Source organism: Odocoileus virginianus, chromosome 29 (assembly GCF_023699985.2).
Source record: "Odocoileus virginianus isolate 20LAN1187 ecotype Illinois chromosome 29, Ovbor_1.2, whole genome shotgun sequence".
Classification (NCBI taxonomy): Eukaryota; Metazoa; Chordata; class Mammalia; order Artiodactyla; family Cervidae; genus Odocoileus; species Odocoileus virginianus.
In genome coordinates, this window is record NC_069702.1 from 42468615 (window position 1) to 42488091 (window position 19477).

Sequence of the window (19477 nt, forward strand, 5' to 3'; positions counted from 1 at the left end):
ATTCATTTAATTTTAATCCATATGTCTCTTTACACTTAAAGTGAGTTTCTTATAGGCAACATATGGCTGGATCTTTTTTTTAAATCCACCCTGACAATTTCTGTCTTTCAATTGGTGCATTTAGACCCTTGACCTACAAAGTGATTATTGATTTAGCTGGATTAATAGATACCATATATTTATTGTTTTCTATTTGTCCTTGTTAATTGTTTCTCTCTTTGTCTTCCACTCTTTTTCTCCCTTTTGTGGTTTTAAGCATTTTACTTGATTTGATTTTCTCTTTTCTTGGCATATCAGTTATAATTTCCTTTATTTTTTCAGTGGTTGTCTTAGAGTTTGCAATATAAATCCAAGTCTACTTTAAATAACACTATACCATTTCACAGGTAGTGTGAAAACCTTATGATGACTAGATCCTAATTCCTTACTCTCATTCCTTCTATCACTGTCATCATAACATTTATACATACACATAAACATACATGGTCAAACATAGTGGTTGCTGTTATTATTTTAAAGAAACTGTAATCTGTTAGATCAATTAAGAATAATAAAAATAAGTTTTAATTTTATCCTCACTTATTCTTTTCCCAGTGTTCTTCTTTTACATAGATCCAAATTTCTGAACTCTATTATTTTTCTTCTCTTTTTATCTTTCTTGCAATGCAGAAGTACTGGCCACAAATTCCCTCAATTTTTGCCTCAGAAATTCTTTTTTCTTCACTTAAAATTTTTAAAAATTATTTTTGGCTACACTGGCTCTTTGTTGCTGTGTGGGCTTGGCTCCAGTTGCAGCGAGTGGGGTTACACTATGGTTGCATTGTGCAGGCTTCTCATTGTGGCGGCTTCTCTAGCTGCAGGCTCAAGGGCACCCGGGCTTCAGTAGCTGCGGCTCCTGGGCTGTAGGGCATAGGCTCAGTAGTTGCAGCACACAGGTTCAGCTGCTCCATGGCCTGTGGGATCTTCCTGGATCAGGAATAGAGCCCGTGTCTCCTACATTGGCAGGAGGGTTCTTTACCAGTGAGTCACCAGAGAAGCCCTCTCTTTCACTTTTGAAGGATTTCATAGAGTACACAATTCTAGGCTGATGGTTCTTTCTCTCAATGCTATATTTATTCCACTCTCCCTGTTTCCATAGTTTTTCAGAAGCTTAATGTATTTCTTATCTTTGATCCTTCATGGTAAGGTGTTTTTCCCTCTGACTACTTTCTGGGTTTTTAAATTTTCTTCATCTTTGATTTTCTGCAGCTTAAAAGCAATATGCCTGTGTGTAGTTTTTTTGGGGTCATTTATCCTCCTTGATGCTCTCTGCACTTCTGAGATCTCTGGTTTGGTGTCTGACATTAATTTGGAGAAATTCTTAGTCACTGTTTCAAATATTTATTGTTCCTTTCTTTCCTCTTTCCGGTTTCCCATTAAACACATATAGCAACTTTTGTGGTTGTCCCACAGTCCTTGCATATTCTGTCCTGTTTTTCTAGTCCTTGCTCTCTTAGATTTTCAGTTTTGGAAGTTTCTATTGAGATATCCTCAAGCTCAGAGGTTCTTTCCTTAGCCATGTCTAGTCTTTTAACAAGCCCATCAAACATTCTTCATTTCTGTACAGTGCATGCTGTCTCTTCTGTGTTTTTTGCCTTTTAGTATGTCTTGTAGCTTTTCCTGATAGCCAGGCATGATGTATTGGGTAAAAGGAACTTCTGTAAACAGGCCTTTAGCAATGTGTTGGTGAGGTGGGGGTGGGGGAAGGGAGAATATTCTATAGTCTTATGATGAGATCTCAGCCTTTTAGAGACTCTGTGCCTCTGGACTGCAGACTTAAGTCTTAGTTTTCTGCCCTCTTAGGTGGAACAGAATGACTGGAGTGGACTAGAGTTGGGTATTTCCTTTCCTCCAGGTCAGTCAGCCTCTGGTTACTCTCTGCTAATACCAGACTGGGATTCCCAGGTGGCTCAGTGGTGAAGAATCTGCATGCCATTGCAGAAGGAGCAGGTTCGATCCCTCGGTTGGGAAAGGGAACTGGGAACCCACTCCAGTATTCTTGCCTGGGAAAGCCCATGGACAGAGGAGCCAGGCGGGCTACACAGTCCACGGGGTTGCAGAGGACACAGTAAGCACACATGAACACAGTGATACTCCAGCAGGTTAGGCACTGGTTAAGTAGTCTCCCCTGAAGGCAGACCTTGTTAAGAGAACAGAATGCGCTGGCATATTTCAAAAGGGTTTTTTTTTTTCCCCCTGCCCTTGGAAGCACCAGGGGATTTTTCTCTAGCATTTATTGGGGGGATCTGGTCAAGGTCCTGGAGGTAAATCTCAAACATCGGGGGCCCTCCTATGACTGGGTTCCCCTAGAATTTTTTAATTTTCAGAGTACTCTGAGCAACCAGCAATTCATCAGTTGTAGTTCTTCTTTCAGTGGGGCTTCCTGGTGCCTCAGTGGTAAAGAATCTGCCTGCCATGCAGAAGGCTCAGGTTCAATCCCGGGTTGGGAAGGTCCCCTGGAGAAGGGAATGGCAACTCACTTTAGTATTCTTGCCTGGAGAATCCCATGGGCAGAGGAGCCTGGTGGGCTACAGCCCATGGGTGGCCAAGAGTTGGACCCAGCTGAGTGACTAACAGGCAGGCACAGGTCCCCATGGGGAGTTCCCACTATGAGTCTCTGCTCTGGTAAACTGTCATTCTCTGTATTCTGTTCGTCTCTCCAATGCTGATTTTTCAGTCTGTTCAGCTTTTTACTCGTTAGAATGGCCTCATGGCTTCCAAGCTTCTTACATGCTGGACTGGAAACTGGAAGTCTTTATAAAAAAAAAGAAATTAGGACAAGACACTAAGGTTAAAAGTTGGATTTGTATCATATCTGTAGGTAAGCAGAGTTATCACTCTTAAATATTTCTAGGAAAGATAAAAGCTTATCTATATAAAAAAAATAAAATATCAAGAAGTTGAAACACAAACCCCTACAGTGTTCTGTTAGTGGTAGTTTCTTAGAGAGAAGCCTTTCTTAAATCTTTCTTGTCAGGCGAGTGTATGCTCCTTGGTTCTTTGTCTCATCACAACAAAAATTTGGAGTGACGCACATGAAAGCCCCCTCGGCGGGTCACAGCTCTCGGGTCTTGGACAGACCAGTGTTATAGCTCTTAAATAAATCAGTGTTACAGCTCAGCGTTACAGCTCTATTTTATTTAGATAATAGCAGGAAAAGCCATCTTTGAGGCGTGAGGGCACGTTGATCCAAAGACGCGAAGAGAAGATCGCCCCATTGTGCAGGAGAGAGGGAGAGAAGAGGGCTTCAGCTCCTCTGTTTATATGTCTCTCTGTCCCTGGGCCTGTCTTATGTACATTGGGCCGGCCAGGAGTGTTGTTTATTCTACCTGAGGTTCTCACTCCGGTCCTCGGACCTTCCTTTGTTCTATTTTCGCAGGCTTTTCCCTTCCAGGTCTTTTAGCCACCACCATTCTGGACTCCTTTCCCCTATTCTAACTACCTAACATTCTGAAGGCTGTTAATTTGTATTTCTACGTGACTTTGATAGTGCTTACTTTTCTTATTGCCCTATCCTGATTTCTTTTCCCACACTGTTAAATGGATCCACTTAAAGGAAAGACACCTGGATTTACTTGAAAAGAGAAAAGTTATTAGAATATTTTTATGTAAATCTCATTTCATCGAGAAACTACAAATGGGATGAATGCTTGCTAATTTCCACTTTAATTTTGTTGATTAAAAATCCAAATCCCTCGAAATACATTGTTTACCAATACTTTTAAAGTTCAAAATCTAAATAGAGATCCTTTTAATCAATTAACAGTTTCTTATATGTGTATATGTGTCGTGCATTGAGAAAATAGGAGATGGCTTATTTTTTATTTGAAAGTGGAAATTTTGGCTTCCAGCCTGCCGTGTCGCGTCCCCTGGTGGCATCCAGATCGCAAGTCTCGCGGGGGCTACGCCTGGTCACTCGTGTCTGCAGCCAGCTGTGCAATTAGGTCTCTGGCATCCTGCATGATGGAAGGTATCTCTGAGCAGCTCTCAGTCACCTGGGTTCCGAACAAGAACATCTTCCTGTCATTTCCCACCTCAGATAATGCCAGAGCTTCATGGATATCTGTAATGTGATAGGCTGCTTCAAGATCCTTCACAAGAATGGAAAAAGAATTGAGAAAAAGTTGATTATTTTGCAACATTTTTTGATAGATACATTTATTACTCTCAATGATCGCACCTCCATTATAATATCGAGGATGTTGTAATCCCATTACCAGGATCCTAAAGGCTGTTTGAATATAAAGATTTTCATCAGAATTATATCAGCATTTATGAGTTATTATCAAAAGAGTATTTTCTGGAACAAAGTTAAGCCAATATGATACCTTAATCAATTTCCTAACCAGTGCAATCCGCTTCTAGTTTTGTTTTCCATTTTTGTCTGAATTTTCCCAAGACTTATTTTTTTAACTTTTTAAAATAACTTAATTAATAATGTGTTTATTGTTGGCTGTGCTGGGTCTCTGTTGCTGCATGGGCGTTTCTCTCCTTGTGAGCGGGGGCCATTCTCCAGTTGCGGTGCTTGGGCTTCTCATCGTGGTGGCTTCTTCTATTGCAGAGCACGGGCTCTAGGGCTCGGGCTTCAGGAGTTGCAGCGCAAGGGCTCAGAAATGGCAGTTCCCTGGCTCTAGTATACAGGCTCAACAGCTGTGGCTTAGCGGCTCTGCGACATGTGGGATCTTGCTGGATCAGGGATCGAACCTGTGCCTCCTGCATTGGCAGGCAGATTCGATTCCACTGAAGAATCAGGGAAGCCCTCCAAGGTTATTTTTAATTTGTCTTTACAATAGAAGCTTGATTCATTAATTGGTTTTTGCCCATATAATATTTTATTGACTATAGCATTTGCCAAGGGTGAGTTTTCTTTTGCAAAAATTATTTCTGCTGAACAAAAAGTTTTACATCAAATTTGGGGGGATGGAGGGAGACAGAGAAGGGATCAGGGATGGGATAAATTTAGAAAATGGCGTAGTAGGTGAAGAAGGCTGAGAGGCAAGGGCCAGGTGGAGGGAAAGAGGATGAGATGGAGAATGGGGAAGGCTTAAAGGAGGAAAACCCATCCGAAGAGGCAGAGAGGGGAGAGATTAAAACGAGGAGACAAAAAGCATGTGTTTATGCTGCATGCTAAGATCGAAACATGTTTCTTTGCCTCTCACACATCAAGAATTATTTATGGCAAATAACCTCTGATATTCCCTCTCCTAAATACATATGCAGATTCAGTTGCAGTTTTTAAGTCTTCTGCAAAAGTTCCAGCATTTTCACTCTTAACATTGAATTTGTAATTGGCTTTTTGTTTCATGGTGCTCTCCCAAAGCTTTAGGGCATCATCTGAAAAGAGTACAATATTGTCATTTTCTCTTGTGCCAATATGAACCTATCAAATTCTTGTGAGTCTGTGAGGTTTTCTTCACATGGTATCATTACCTTTTCTGTTTCTTCCACTTTATTGCCTATCTGAAACCTGAATTTCAGGTCTTAGAGCATGTAGTGAATTTTGCAATTGTGTTAATGAATCTAGTAACATGTGGACAATGTCTCAAGTTAAAAGAAATGCCACCAGTGGAATTGGAGAGGAGGAAAATAGAAGGGTTCTGGAAGGAAGGAGGGGCTCCTTGTAATGATAAAAGAACATCAGGGATAAATATCATGTGTACTCCACACTCACATAATTGTGCCCTAATAGATGTCATCACTCAAAGAATAAAGATAGTAAGATGACTCTTAAAAAATATTTATGTAATAACTTGAAACAATGAGTCATCTAAAAGCTTAAGTTACTTTGATCAAGGAGTAATAACCAAGGTGACCTTAAACTAGAATGTGTGTTAGCTGCTCAGTTGTGTCCAACTCTTTGTGACCCCAGAGACTGTGTCCCACCAGGCTCCTCTGTCCATGGAATTCTCCAGGCAAGAATACTGGAGTGGGTTGCTATTCCCTTCTCCAGGGGATCTTCTGGATCCAGGGATTGAACCCAGGTCTCCTGCATTGCAGGCAGATTCTTTACTGTCTGAGAATATCCAAACGTTTTATTATTAAACCCCAGTAAAAGTTATAAATTTGACACCAAATGGTCGTTTATTCAATTTGATGAAGAGATATAAACCACAAAGGAAAGTATCGATAAATTGGACTATTAAAAATGAAAACCTGTGTATTAAAAAGAGAACCATAACAAAGTAAAATGTTAACACTAGGTTGCTGCTGCTGCTAAGTCGCTTCAGTCGTGTCCGACTCTGTGCGACCCCATAGATGGCAGCCCACCAGGCTCCCCCATCCCTGGGATTCTCCAGGCAAGAACACTGGAGTGGGTTGCCATTGCCTTCTCCAATGCATGAAAGTGAAAAGTGAAAGTGAATTCGCTCAGTCGTGTCTGACTCTTAGCGACCCCATGGACTGCAGCCCACCAGGCTCCTCTGTCCATGTGATTTTCCAGGCAAGAGTACTGGAGTGGGGTGCCATTGCCTTCTCCACAATAGGTTGCTAGAGAAGATATTTGTAATGTATCTAACAGAAATAGGACTATTTTTCCAAAAGATATGAAAGACTCACAAAAAAAAAAAGAAAGAAAGAAAGACTCCTATAACTCAAATGAGAAAAGATAAACACCCCAATAGGAATTTGGGGAAAGATATTAAAAGCTAATTCACAGATATGGAAATTTGCTTCAAAGAAATGAAACTAATTTGAAACTAATAACCAGTGAACATCTGAAAAAAATGTTCAGGCTCACTAGTAATTAAGGAAATGCAAATTAGAATAATAAGATAAAATTTCATTCTCATGAGACTGGCAAAAATGAAAGTTTGATAAACCAAGTATTAACAAGGGTGTAGTGTTATAAAACCTGTCATATACTGCTGGTAGGAAGAATAAATTGGTTCAATATCTTTGGAAAGCAACTCGGTAATATATAGTAAAACTGAATACATGAAAGAAAAGTGAAAGGTGCTCAATCACGTCTGACTCTTTGTGACCCCAGGGACTATACAGTCCTTGGAATTTTCCAGGCTAGAATACTGAAGTGGGTAGCCTTTCCCTTCTCCAGGGGATCTTCCCAACCCAGGGATCAAACCCAGGTCTCCTGCATTACAGGCGGATTCTTTACCTGCTGAGCCACAAGGTACAAATCCCCAAACCCAGCAATTCCTCACGCACTAGAGAACTGTTGGTACACATCTATGAAAAGACACATACATGAAGATTCACTATAGAACTCTTTTACAACAATGAAAAATTGGAAATAACCCAAATGCCCAACAAGAAAATGGTAAAGTGGTTGTATATTCATGCAATGCAATACTATACAGCTCACTTACATTTACCATGATCTTCTAAATCTTCATAGTTTGTGTTACTTAAGATGCTCACTGAAAAAAAAAAAAAACAACTCCAAGCTTTTTAAAAAAATAATCTGCTGGACTAGCATTTATGCTGGACTTTAATATAGGCTCCTACTCTTAGATCATCATTATAATGATTTATTTTACTTCCATAAACACTCACTCATAGGAGTGGGAGAAAGGGTAGGAACTGAGCTCTCTTATGACTGATAAGCCTGGCAATTGAGAGAGAGGCTACTGCATTACAAGCACACTTCAGAGATACTGCAAATTGGGTTCCAGACTACTGTGATAAAGTGAATACCGCAATAAAGTGAGTCACATGAATTTTTTTTGTCTCTTGGTGCATAGAAAAGTCACTTTAACACTACTGTAACCTATTAAGTGTGTGATAGCATTATGTCTAAAAATACGTACATACCTTAATTTAAAAATACCTTATTGCTAAAAAATGCTAACCATCATCCAAGCCTTCAGCAAGTCATAATCTTTTTTACAATAGTAACATCAAAGATCACTGATCAGAGATCATCATAACAAATATAATAATTCTAGAAGTTGGAAATATTGCAAGAATTCCCAAAAGGCCACACATAAAGTGAGAAAAGCAGCTGGGAAGTGGCACCTATAGACCTGCTCCATGCAGGGTTGCCAGAAAACTTCAATTTGTAAAAAATCCCAATATCTGCAAAGCACAGCAATGTGAAGTGCGATAAAATTAGGTGTGCCTGCACAATGCTATAGATGTCTAATGTTTTTTAAAAATTTCTTTTTATTGTAGTAAGATACACATAACAAAAATTTCCATATTAGCCATTTTGAAGTGTACAGTTTGGTGTACACTTGAGTAAATTCACATTATTGTACACCATCTTCAGAGCTCTTCAACTTGTAAAACTGACACTCTGCACCCATTAAACAATAGCTTCCCATTTCTCCCTCCCCCAGCCCTTGGCAACTACTATTTTTTGTCTCTCTGACTTTAACTGCTCTGTGCTGAGTCGCTCAGTCGTGTCCGACTCTGCGACCCCATGGACTGTAGCCTGCCAGGCTCCTCTGTCCATGGGGATTTTCCAGGCAAGAATATTGGACTGGGTTGCCATGCCCTCCTCCAGGGGATCTTCCCAACCCAGGGATTGAACCCAGGTCTCCCACATTTCAGGTGGATTCTTTACCAGCTGAACCACCAGGGAAGCCCTTAACTGCTCTAGGGGACCTCATAAAAGTGTAATCATACAGTATTTGTCCTTTCGTGACTGGCTTATTTCACTTAGCATAATGTCCTTAAAGTTCATCCATGGTGTAGCATGTGTCAGAATTTCCTGACACATTTAAGGCTGAATAATATCCACTGTACGTATACACCACATTTTGTTTATCCATTCACGTGTGGATGGACACTTGGGTTGCTTCTACCTTTTGGGTACTGGGAATAATTCTGCTATGAGCATGGGTGTGCAAACATCTGTCTGAGTTCCTGCTTTCAATTCTGTTGGTAATATACCCAGAAGTGGAACTGCTGGACTATATGAAAATTCTATTTTTAATTTCTTAAGGAATTGCCATACTGTTTTTCATAGCGGCTGCACCATTTGACATCCCCACCAACACTGCACAAGGCTTCCGTTTCTTCATGAGTGTTTAATACTTGAATGCATGTGTGTGAAATTCAGGTCAGGCTAGCTAATCTAAAACTACTCCTGTATACTGACACTTGGTATGTGTGCGTGTGTGTGTTAGTCAATTAGTCACGTCCGACTCTTTGCGACCCCATGGACTGTAGCCTGCCAGGCTCCTCTATCCATGGGATTCTCCAGACAAGAATACTGGAATGGGTTGCCATTCCCTTCTCCAGGGGATCTTCCCGATCCAGGGATCAAACCCACGTCTCTCAGATTCTTTACCATCTGAGCCACCAGGGAAGCCCATGGTACATAGTAAGCACGCAAAGATTTTGTTGAAATCAATTCAACAGTCAGTAAATGTTTATTTAATTAAACCTAACAGATATTCACTGAATCCGTACTAACTACAAGGTGGTATACTAGGTTTCACATAGGACACAAAGGTGAATGACAGTCTCTGTTCTGAAGGAATTTACAGCTGTGCGCTTTTCCGGTGGCTCAGTCAGTAAAGAATCTGCCTGCAGTGCGGGAGACCTGGGTTCCATCCCTGGGTTGGGAAGATCCCCTGGAGAATGGAATGGCAATCCACTCCAGTGTTCTTGCCTGGAGAATTCCATGGGCATAAGATCTTGGCAGGCTACAGTCTACAGGGTCGAAAAGCGTTCAGACACGACTGAGCGACTAACACGTTCACTTTTACTTGGTATCTGTGGGGGGATTGGTTGCAGGACCCTAGAAGACATCAGAATCTGCTCAAGTCCCTTATATAAAATGGTGTCATTTTTGCAAATAACCTATGCACATCCTCTCTTATACTTTAATCATCTCTAGACTACTTATAATATCTAATACAAGGTAAATGCTATGAAAATAGTTGCCCACATGTGGCAATCAGGAGTTTTACTTTCTGGAACTTTATGGAATTTTTTTTCCCCCTGATCCACGGCTGGTTGAATCACAGATAAGGAGAGCTGACTGTATACTCCAGTAGACCTAATAGTATAAATTGTAATGAAAATACAGCATATTATTGAATATTTAGCTCTTAAAAGCAGACATTTCTTTGGGTCATCTGTAGAGATGTGGATGGACCCAGAGTCTGTCATACAGAGTAAAGTGAATCAGAGAGAGAAAAACATCGTATATTAACACATACACGTGGAATCTGGAAAAATGGTACAGATGAATCTATTTCCAAGGCAGGAATAGAGAGTCAGAGGAAGAAAGTGACTTGTGGACATAGAGGAGAGCATGGGATGAATTGGGTGATTAGGACTGACGTATATACATTACCAGGCTTCCCAGGTGGCTCACTGGTAAAGAATCTACCTGTCAATGCAGGAAACGTGGGTTCAGTCCGTGGGTGGGTACGATCCCCTGGAGAAGGACATGGCAACCTGCTCCAGTATTCTTGCCTGGGAAATCCCATCAGAAGAGTCTGGCAGGCTACAACAGTCCATGGCGTAGCACAAGAGTAGGACACGGTTTACTGACTAAAGAATAACAAACATACACTACTATGTGCAAAATAGATAGCTAATGGGAACCCGCTATAAAGCACTGGAAGCTCAACTCAGCACTCTGTGATGACCTAGAGGGGTGGGATGGGGGTGGGAGGGAAGCCCAACAGGGAGGGCATATCTGCGTATTAGGACTGATTCACTTCTGTTAGCAGAAACTAACACAGCATTGTAAAACAACTATACTCCAATTTAAAAAAATAAAAATTTTAAAATAAGTTAAAAAGATCAAATTCAAAAAGTAAACATTTCTATTTACCACATTAATAAAAAATATATTGAGTACACTTTATATTTGCACAGATTTTTACCTGTTTGTTTGCAAACACAACCAGAGGAAGGACTGGGTTTGTTCCAATTAGTTGATGAAGGTATTTCTTGGCTTCAGGTAATCTTTTGTGATCTGCTGAATCCACCACAAATACCAGCAGCAAGCCCTTGGACAGGTACATTTCCCAATAGCAACGGAAAGGTTCACTGCCGCCAACTACAAAGGAAAGCAAAGGAAGAAGACACGAACACACAGATCTCAGAAGCGTCCATCGAGGCAGCCAGGTAAGGCACATTTTGATCATTTCTGAACACTGGCAGGTCTTCTGATAAAAGACCTCTGTGAGATCAGACCCAATTCTGAGAACAACCAGAGCGATGTTTCTGGGGAAATGATTGGTGGGGATATTTACCCTCCACAAGCGGTTCATTAAGTTCTGGAACACAAAGGACCGGCATGGTGGTAATTTAGTCACGAAGTCGGGTCTGACTCTTGTGACCCCATGGACTGTAGCCTGCCAGGCTCCTCTGTCCATGGGATTTCCCAAGCAAGAATACTGGAGTGGGTTGCCGTTTCCTTCTCCAGGGGATCTTTCCAACCCAGGGATCAAACTCAGGTGTCCTACATTGCAAATCTGCACCACAGTGGACGCCTCTTGATCTGCTATACGGAGCAGTCATGACAGCCTGTGCATGTCTATCGAGTATGGATCAGTAGACGGGAGTAGTCCACTGAAAGAATTCAGGGTGGTGGGTTTCTCTAAAATGTCTTAAGTGGACTGATTTAAATGTCATTGGCTAGCCTCTCTTGCACAACTTATTTCCTTTCTCAAAACCCCAAATCTAATTTCCTTTCTTTCATCTTGCACTGAAAGTTAATATGATCCTGTGGGTATTCAAGAATACTTGCCTCAGAAAAAAAATGTCTTTTGAGTTATTTTTTTCTGCTGATGCTTCCCAGAAAAAACTTCTTGGAATCATAATAATACAGACACAGTGAATTCAGTTTTTATTTTTCTCCTGGGACAGACGTTGACAAACAATGGCCCACAGTCTAAACCTGGCTCACTGCCTGTTTTTGTACTGCCCATGAACAAAAAATAGATTTTACATTTTTAAACATTTGGGGGGAAAAAGAATACCACTTTATAACACATGAGCATTATATCACAGTTGGATTTCAGTACAAGCCAAGTTGTGCAGGTTTGTTCACACAGGGTCTCGGCTTGCTTTCTCAGTATTGAGCAGGATCACAGAGATCATGTGGCCACAGAGTCGATATGATCTACTCTGGAGCCCTTTGCAGAAAAAGTATGCAGACCACTGTTATGGGCACTTAACAAAAACATTTCAAAAACTAATAGGAAAGGGTCTTTATTTGCCTTTCCTTTGTTTTCCTTTGTACAGAGAGCCAGGCTGGTCATTCTTCAAAGTATTTTGTGTTTTAATTTTTTAAAAGAATGTAATCTAAGTAATTCATATGGCTTTAATGTACAAGCTTAAACAGGCATGTTGTTTCCCATCTTTTTTGCCAACACCATGACATTTCACCTATAATAGGAATTGCTCTCTTTTAGTTATTAACTTCTTTTTTAAAAAAAGTATTAATTGGGGAGGGTGCAGGACTGGAAAAAAAATTATTCATTTACTTTTTATTGTTGGCTGCGTCAGGTCTCAACTGTGGCGTGGGAATCTCAACTGTGTCGCACAGGCTGCGCTCCAGCGGCCGAGCGAGGGCCCCAGAGCCTGGGCTGGGCAGTTGTGGCTCATGGGCCCTGTTGTCCCGCGGCATGGGGGATCTTACTTCCCCGACCGGGGATCAAACCCATATCTCCTGTATTGGAAGGTGGATTCTTAACCACTGGACCACCAGGGAAGTCCCTAGATATTAACTTCTAATTTAATGGTAAAATAGTTAGAGAACATGGTTCATATGATGCCTCTTTGAAAACTCCATTAAGACTTGCTGTATGGCCCAGGAAGTGGTCCATGTTTGGTTACTGTTCCATGGGTATTTGAGAAGAATGTGAATTTTAACTTTTTGATGAAGCTAAAATTGTCTAATTGGGCAATTTTATATTATTCATTAGATCAAATTGGTTGACTGTGTTCAAACATTATATACTCTCTGAAGTTTTTTTCTGCCTAATTCCATTAATAATTGACAAACATATGTCGAAACTCCTCACTCCGACAGATCTGTCCATTTTCCCCCTTAATTGGAATCTTTTCTTTTTTCTTCCTATCTTCCTTTCTTTCTTTTTATTCTCTTTCCTTTCCTTCCCACACCCCAACCCTTGCCCTTTTTCACTTTTTATATTCTGAGACTCTTTTCTTAGCCATCTATTTCATTAAAAATATTATTTCTTCTATAGCTTCTGAGAAATTGAAATCTCTATTCCTAATAATGCTTTTATCAGAAAGATTCGCCTTCAGCTTTAACAGTTTCTCTGCCCACCATTTTCTCTTCACAACTGGATGAAAGCAAAAATTCATAGCATTTTCCTTGCATACTGGAGGTGGGGTACAGAAAATGCCTGGTCCTCTGGCTTGAGCATCCTGATGGGTGAGGAGACATTTCCGACCAGAGGATTATAGGGACAGGAGCAGATATGGAGCTTTATCAAGCATTGGCTTGGACAATGTTAGGTTTGAGAGGCCAGTGAAACAGCCGGGTAGAGATGTCAGGTGACATTTGGGTATGTTTGGCTAGATAGATAAATTTGGGAGAGTGTAAAGAGAAGATAAGAGGATCTGACACAACTTTGGAAAACAGCAATATTCTGAGAGGCAGTGACTCCAGAATTACCATAGAGTAGGGGCTTCTGGGTTGTGATCTGATTACAAGAGTATATATGTTGTAATCTGGTCATAACAGGTTTGTGAATATTTGCATTTTTGAGAAGGAAGCACACTATATTTACCTAGATTGGATTTTTATGGGGGGGTAGTAAGGAGGAGGGAGGCTGTTAAAGGAGAGGGTGCTAAAGCCTTCCTCTCAACTCCCTTTTATCACCACCACTGAAAAAAGGAGAAAATAAAAAGAGCAGAAAGCGATTTGACCCACATTGCACCCTAGCATTTATCTACATATGCTTTCTGACAGTCTAGGAAAATCTGACCCAGGGTTTCATTTCATAAGGACCTATCATCCATTTCACATTCACTTTATCATTCATTTCACAAGGACCCATGTGATGTTGACAACATCGCATCTGGCTTAACGTCTGACAATCATGTGGCTATATAAGCTATTAGCTACCCCCAGAACCACTGAGAAAGAGTGCTTACTCTCCAGGAACTCCATCTGGTGGTCCTGGGTGCTGATGCACACTGCATTGAAACCTTGGGTGGGGGCCACACTGCGCTGGACTCGGTTTAAAGCAAGAAAGTGGAGAATACTGGTCTTTCCTGCCCCATCCAGGCCCAGCACTATGATCTGCTTATTTCTCTCCTGTGAAACAAAAGATAAGGTAATAAAGCTATGCTATCAGGGCCTTGTTTTCTTGGCTTTGGGAAGTGCGCTTGCCAGTATTTGTGAAATTGTAAACCAGAATAAAACTTTGCAAAAAAATTCAATAGGTCTAGAGCAAACTGTACTAGTCAGTTTGTATTTTCTATAATCAGTCATTACTTATGTGATATTAACTGCATACCCCCTCTTTATCTTCCAACTCCTGGTCAATTTATCAAATAAATACTTCATGTATATCAGGACTTACAGGAGGTGCCATATTTTCAGGGCAAATTTTCACACTTCACTTGGCTTCCCTAGTTCATATCCATTGGAGACTGCACAAAAATTCAATTTGTTGTTTGGGGTCTTGGGACCTTCTTGGTCCATGTATTGACTCTGCCACTTGGCATGTAAGCATCTAAGGTCTCATGTCATTAATCTGTTTTGTCTCCCCAAATTGAATCATAGATTAAAAGTTCTTAGGGCAAGATTACTCTCTTCTGTACTTTTTAATATAAATATTATTAAATAAAAAGGCAAAACTATAAAAATTGTTAAACTAGTTCCAGTCATATTAAAATCTCATGCTAAAACCTGATGAACTAGATGTAAACTTTAGGAAGAAGTATTCCACCAGCATACCAGCCTTAGAAATTTTTATGACAAGTGTTTGAGGGACAAGAAGGACAGACTGGTATGAAGAGAGAAACAGAAAGCTCAGAGTGCTTAGAAAGGTGGCTTTTAGTGTACAAACTTCAATATAAACAGTAATAAATGAGCAACCCAGTCAGACTGTTCATAGGAATTCTATTTCTCAAACAGCTTACCAAACAAGTCTCTCATATATGGAAAAAGAAAAAAAAAACTCAAGAGCATTGGTTTAAAAATAAAAATCTTATACATGTCTGCTTGAACACCAAATGTTGACATTAGACATAGACTGCATGCTAAGTCATGCCAGTCACGTCTGACTCTTTGTGACCCCATGGACTGTAGCCCGCCAGGCTCCTCTGTCCATGGGATTCTCCAGACAAGAATACTGGAGTAGGTTGCCATTTCTTTCTCCAGGGGATCTTCCTGACCCAGGGATCGAACCCAGGTCTCCCACATTGCAGGTAGATTCTTTACCATCTGAGCCACCAGGGAAGCCTTAGACTTAGACTAGATTTCTGTTACAAAAAAGTGATCCTCAACAGCACTATACGTCTATCCCATGTCCCTCCTCTCTAATATAGAAGATCTGTGTAAATATAAGGTGTTTTAAGGTCTGCTGTAATAGAGACTTATATTCAGGGAATCATTTATGAAACCTGTCTAGTGAGTGACAGAATTTTTAAAAGTAAGTGTTTGTTACTGGAGTGAATTCTTGACGGCTCTTAAAGCAAATGGTACTTCCATAGGTTTCCTATATCCATCTCCACTTCTCCATTCTCTTCCACCTGCCTCTAAATGTTACAGTGTCATTCTCAGAGAGTCATGGTAAGGAAGAGGGACTAGATGCTGCTCTAAGGAGATGTCACTGGATGGTTTTAAATGAATGCTTTAAAGCAATGGTGACCAAGAAATGGCTGCAAGATGTAGACTGTCACCCCATTATCTCCACCAATGGCCCCACACTCGGGTTACCCCAACATATTTTATCAGTTCCAAGATTTCTTTTTTTACATTTTAACATCTCTGAAATGAGGTCTTTACAATCTACAGTATGTCATATTTTGGCTGGAAGCATTTTTTTCCCCCTTTCTCTGTGGTACCTAAAATAATGGCATCTTGGATCTTAAGAATTTTGTGAATAAAAACCGTCTCCTACTCCCTTTCCAATCACATCGCTGCCACTAACCTGACCCTATTTAGAAATTCTGTAGTCACTGATGCTTTACATTTTGCTTACTTTTTAGTCTAAAATACAAGCTTCTTCATGTTTATAATCTCTTAAGAAAAGCTGGAGTTACTGTAAACACTGAAATGTGATTCAACACCACTGTGTTAAAAGTTATTCCTTTGACTATAAGTGAATCTATATAGTCTGTTTTGTGTGTTCATCTCAAAGTTGTGCCCAACTCTTTGCAATCCCATGGACTGTAGCACACCAGACTTCCCTGTCCTTCACTATCTCCGAGTTTGCTCTAACACGTCCATTGAGTTGGTGATGCTATATAACCATCTCATCCTATGCTGACTTCTTTTGCCTTCAATCGTTTCCAGCATCAGGGTCTTTTCCACTGAGTCGGCTCTTCACATCTGGTGGCTAAAGTAATGTAGCTTCAGCTTCAGCATCAATCCTTCCAACGAATATTCAGGGTTGATTTCCTTTAGGATTGACTGGTTTGATCTCCTAGCAGTCCAAGGGACTCTTATAAGGCTTCTCCAACACCACAGTTTGAAAGCATCAATTCTTTGGCTATTTCACCAGAGATCAAATCTCTGTTAATAATTCATGTTGTTTAGAACCAGAAAGCAGCTCTGAACCCAGGAACTCCAGGAGCACAGAGCCCACTAAGTCGAGCCAAATAATGCTTATTTTTTTTCCTTCTCTCCCAATTTTTAAATTCTGGTAAAGTACACAACAAAAAAGGCTTCCCAGGTGGTGCTAGTAAGAAAGGACCCACCTGCCAATGTAGGAGATATAAGAGATGTGGGTTCCATCCCTGGGTCAGGAAGATGCCCTGGAGAAGAGCATGGCAATCCACTCCAGTATTCTTGCCTGGAGAATAGAGGAGCCTGGCAGGAAACCATCCATGGATCACAGACCGTCGTACACAACACAAAATTTACCATCTTAACCATTTTTAAACCCAGAGTGATATCGACTTCATTCATAATACCGTGCAACCATCACCGCTACCCATAACTATTCATCTTGTAAAACAAACTGCACTCATTAAACTCCTCACCCCCCCAGCCCCCAGGCCCCAACATTCTGCTCTTTGACTCTGATTTTGAATACACGAGGTAAATCATCTAAGTAGAATCATTCGTTATCTGTCCTTTTATGACTACAAAGGCTGGTTTCTGAGGCCTCTCAGTTAAACCTTTGTGACCCTTTCTTCTGGGTGCCGGTGGTCTGAAAACAATGTAAGTAATAGTAACCAGAGCACCCACAGAAAAGGTCCAGGCGCTCCCCAAACACGTCCTGCACAAATTCAAGAAACCTACACCTTCACACACACACACAGAACAGAAAAGACTGGAACAGAGAGAACATGTGTGGTGGGAGTCTGGGGCTAGTGTTCGGCGCTGGCCAGAGATGGGGCTGGAAAAAGGGCTGTTGCCGGCACCCGCTGTGAACATCATCAAGGTGTCTTATTCAACACTAGACCTGGACGCAGGGTCGGGTTAGGGGTGAGTGGGCGAGCGGCTGGGGAGAAGGGGCTCGCGATGGGTCGTTCGAAGCTTGGCACATTCCGGTTCCATCCGCGGATACAAAGCCGGCAAACAGACCGGATTCCTTCCGGCGCGAGCCCACCCGGGGTCTCGCACGTAACAGAGCGGCGAAACCCTGGACAATGGCCTCGGGTGAGGGTCCGAGGCAGCGGTCTCTTACCAGCGGCGCCAGCGGGATTTCTATCAATGTGCTGTTGTCCTTGTCTTTCTCTTCTTTTTCCTTGAATTGCTGCTTCTCTTTCTCCGTCTCCCGCTCTTGCCTCTTTTCATCCTCATTTCTCTTACTTTTCTCCCCCTTCCTGTTCGCCTTCTCCTTAATTTTCTCCTCCTTCCCCCCTTTTCTCTCCTTCCCGTTCGCCTTCTCCTTAATTTTCTCCTCCTTCCCCTTTTCTTTTTTCTCCTTCCCGTTCTTTTCCTTAATCTTCTCCTCCTTCCCCTTTTCTTTCTCCTTGATTTTCTCCTTGACCTTCTTTTTGTTTTTCTCCTCCTTTCCTTTTTGCTGAGTTTTCTCTTTCTCCGGCTCCTTCCCCTTTTCCCTCTTTACTTCCCCCACCTCCATCCCCACCCCCCTTCCCTCCGCCCGCGCGCCCGCGCGCTGGAGCTGCCGGGCGGGGTCCCAGCCGGAGTGGTCGCTGCTGTGGGGGCAGCTCCGGGGAGACGTAGGTCCACGTGGCGAACAGCGCCCCGCGGTAACCGCCAGCCCTCCCCACCCCAGGGCCCCGGGCTGCGGCATGGGCATCGGGCATCTTGCGCTCGCCCGCCAGCCCGCGGTGTGGCGCTAGAGGGGCGAGCCCACGCCAGGGGACCTGGGAGACCCGGCCGCGGGAGCTGGGAAAGACCGGTGAAGCAGGAAAAGCGTCCCCAGGTATCGCTTCCTCGGAAGAGCGCCGAGATGCACTCGGGCTGGGTAGGGTGTCTCAGAAAGGCGTTTCTCGCCCACCCATCTCAGCCTCTCACTTCCTCGGCCTCCTCCCAGCCCATGTGTCTCCTCTGATCAGAATGCTGGAGAAGGCACCCGAGTCCTGAGAGCCCCAGGCTTTCCCGCCTTCCCCTCGTTAATGACAAGTCTGGAGGGTGAAGTTGGATATCTCCCCCCTCCTCACCCGTTCTGTTTAAGTCCACCAGCTACGTCTAAAGCCGCTATCCAGGAGGCTTAAGGAAAAAGGAATGTGATTGGTTCCCTTATTTCGCTTAAAAAAAATCGCTCTGGAGATTAGTCTGCCAGGATCACAGCTACTGGTAAAACCAGGCATTAAAACCACAACTAAAGAAAACTGTGGTTCCCAACGATGGAATAAACTAGTAAATCAGAAGAGCCACGGGGCTCTGCAAAGATGGTGTGAGAAGTATAGGGATGGTCCTTTTTACTATTTTGTTCAACCACACTCTTTAGTATGGTCCACAACCTAACAAAACCAACTTAAAGTGGTAAGGGGACTTTCCTTCATCAGATCCAAGTTTCGAACAGGTTTAAAAGAAATGAATAAACAGGTTTCAGAAAGCTTGAGTGATGCAACAGTTCTTAAGTTGTTTTTAAGGTTAGCAGTTTCCGAAGTGGTCTTGGAAGTGCCATCCCCTAAGCCATCTGCCTAGCGGGAAGCCTACCCAACAGAGCTCCTGAGAGAAGAACCCCTTCTTTAAAGGCAATAAAGGTGTCAGCTTTTTTTCCCCCTCAAAAGCCAAAACTTAAAAAACGTTTACTCTTCCATTTGGTTATGTACAGGTATCCACATGATGAATTTTCAGTGAAAACTTTGTTCTCTCAATACCTTAGTTTAACTTTCTGGCTTTGCAAGAAGGGGCAAGAGCTAATTTTAGATGCTCAGTTAAAAAAAT

At 42.0% G+C, this 19477-nt stretch overlaps 1 protein-coding gene across 6 annotated transcripts; it reads right to left on the reverse strand.

The window, feature by feature from the left end:
• Positions 1 to 231: 231 nt before the first annotated feature.
• ARL9 (ARF like GTPase 9) lies at positions 232 to 18215 on the reverse strand. Of its 6 annotated transcripts, none has more exons than XM_070458393.1 (4): positions 17802 to 18215; positions 14092 to 14254; positions 10842 to 11017; positions 232 to 2792 (listed from the first exon to the last, which is right to left on the reverse strand). In XM_070458393.1, the coding sequence occupies exons 1-4, from the start codon at positions 18198 to 18200 to the stop codon at positions 2766 to 2768; spliced, it is 765 nt and encodes a 254-aa protein (XP_070314494.1). In that variant the 5' UTR covers positions 18201 to 18215; the 3' UTR covers positions 232 to 2765. The 6 variants fall into 6 exon arrangements, with proteins under 6 accessions (XP_070314494.1, XP_020746325.2, XP_020746318.2 ...); XM_020890666.2 differs by lacking the exon at positions 232 to 2792 and adding an exon at positions 3157 to 4130; XM_020890659.2 differs by lacking the exons at positions 232 to 2792; positions 17802 to 18215 and adding exons at positions 3157 to 4130; positions 17577 to 17756.
• Between the last annotated feature and the right edge of the window lie 1262 nt (positions 18216 to 19477).

Coding starts and splice junctions, on each gene's coding strand:
- ARL9 (XM_020890666.2), bottom strand. CDS start 18,200: ATGGAGGTGGGGGAAGTAAAGAGGGAAAAGGGGAAGGAGCCGGAGAAA. Junction 11,018..14,091: donor CCAGATGGAGTTCCTGGAGA/GTAAGCACTCTT, acceptor TTTCCTTTGTAG/TTGGCGGCAGTGAACCTTTC. Junction 4,131..10,841: donor TTGTGTTTGCAAACAAACAG/GTAAAAATCTGT, acceptor ATTCTTGTGAAG/GATCTTGAAGCAGCCTATCA.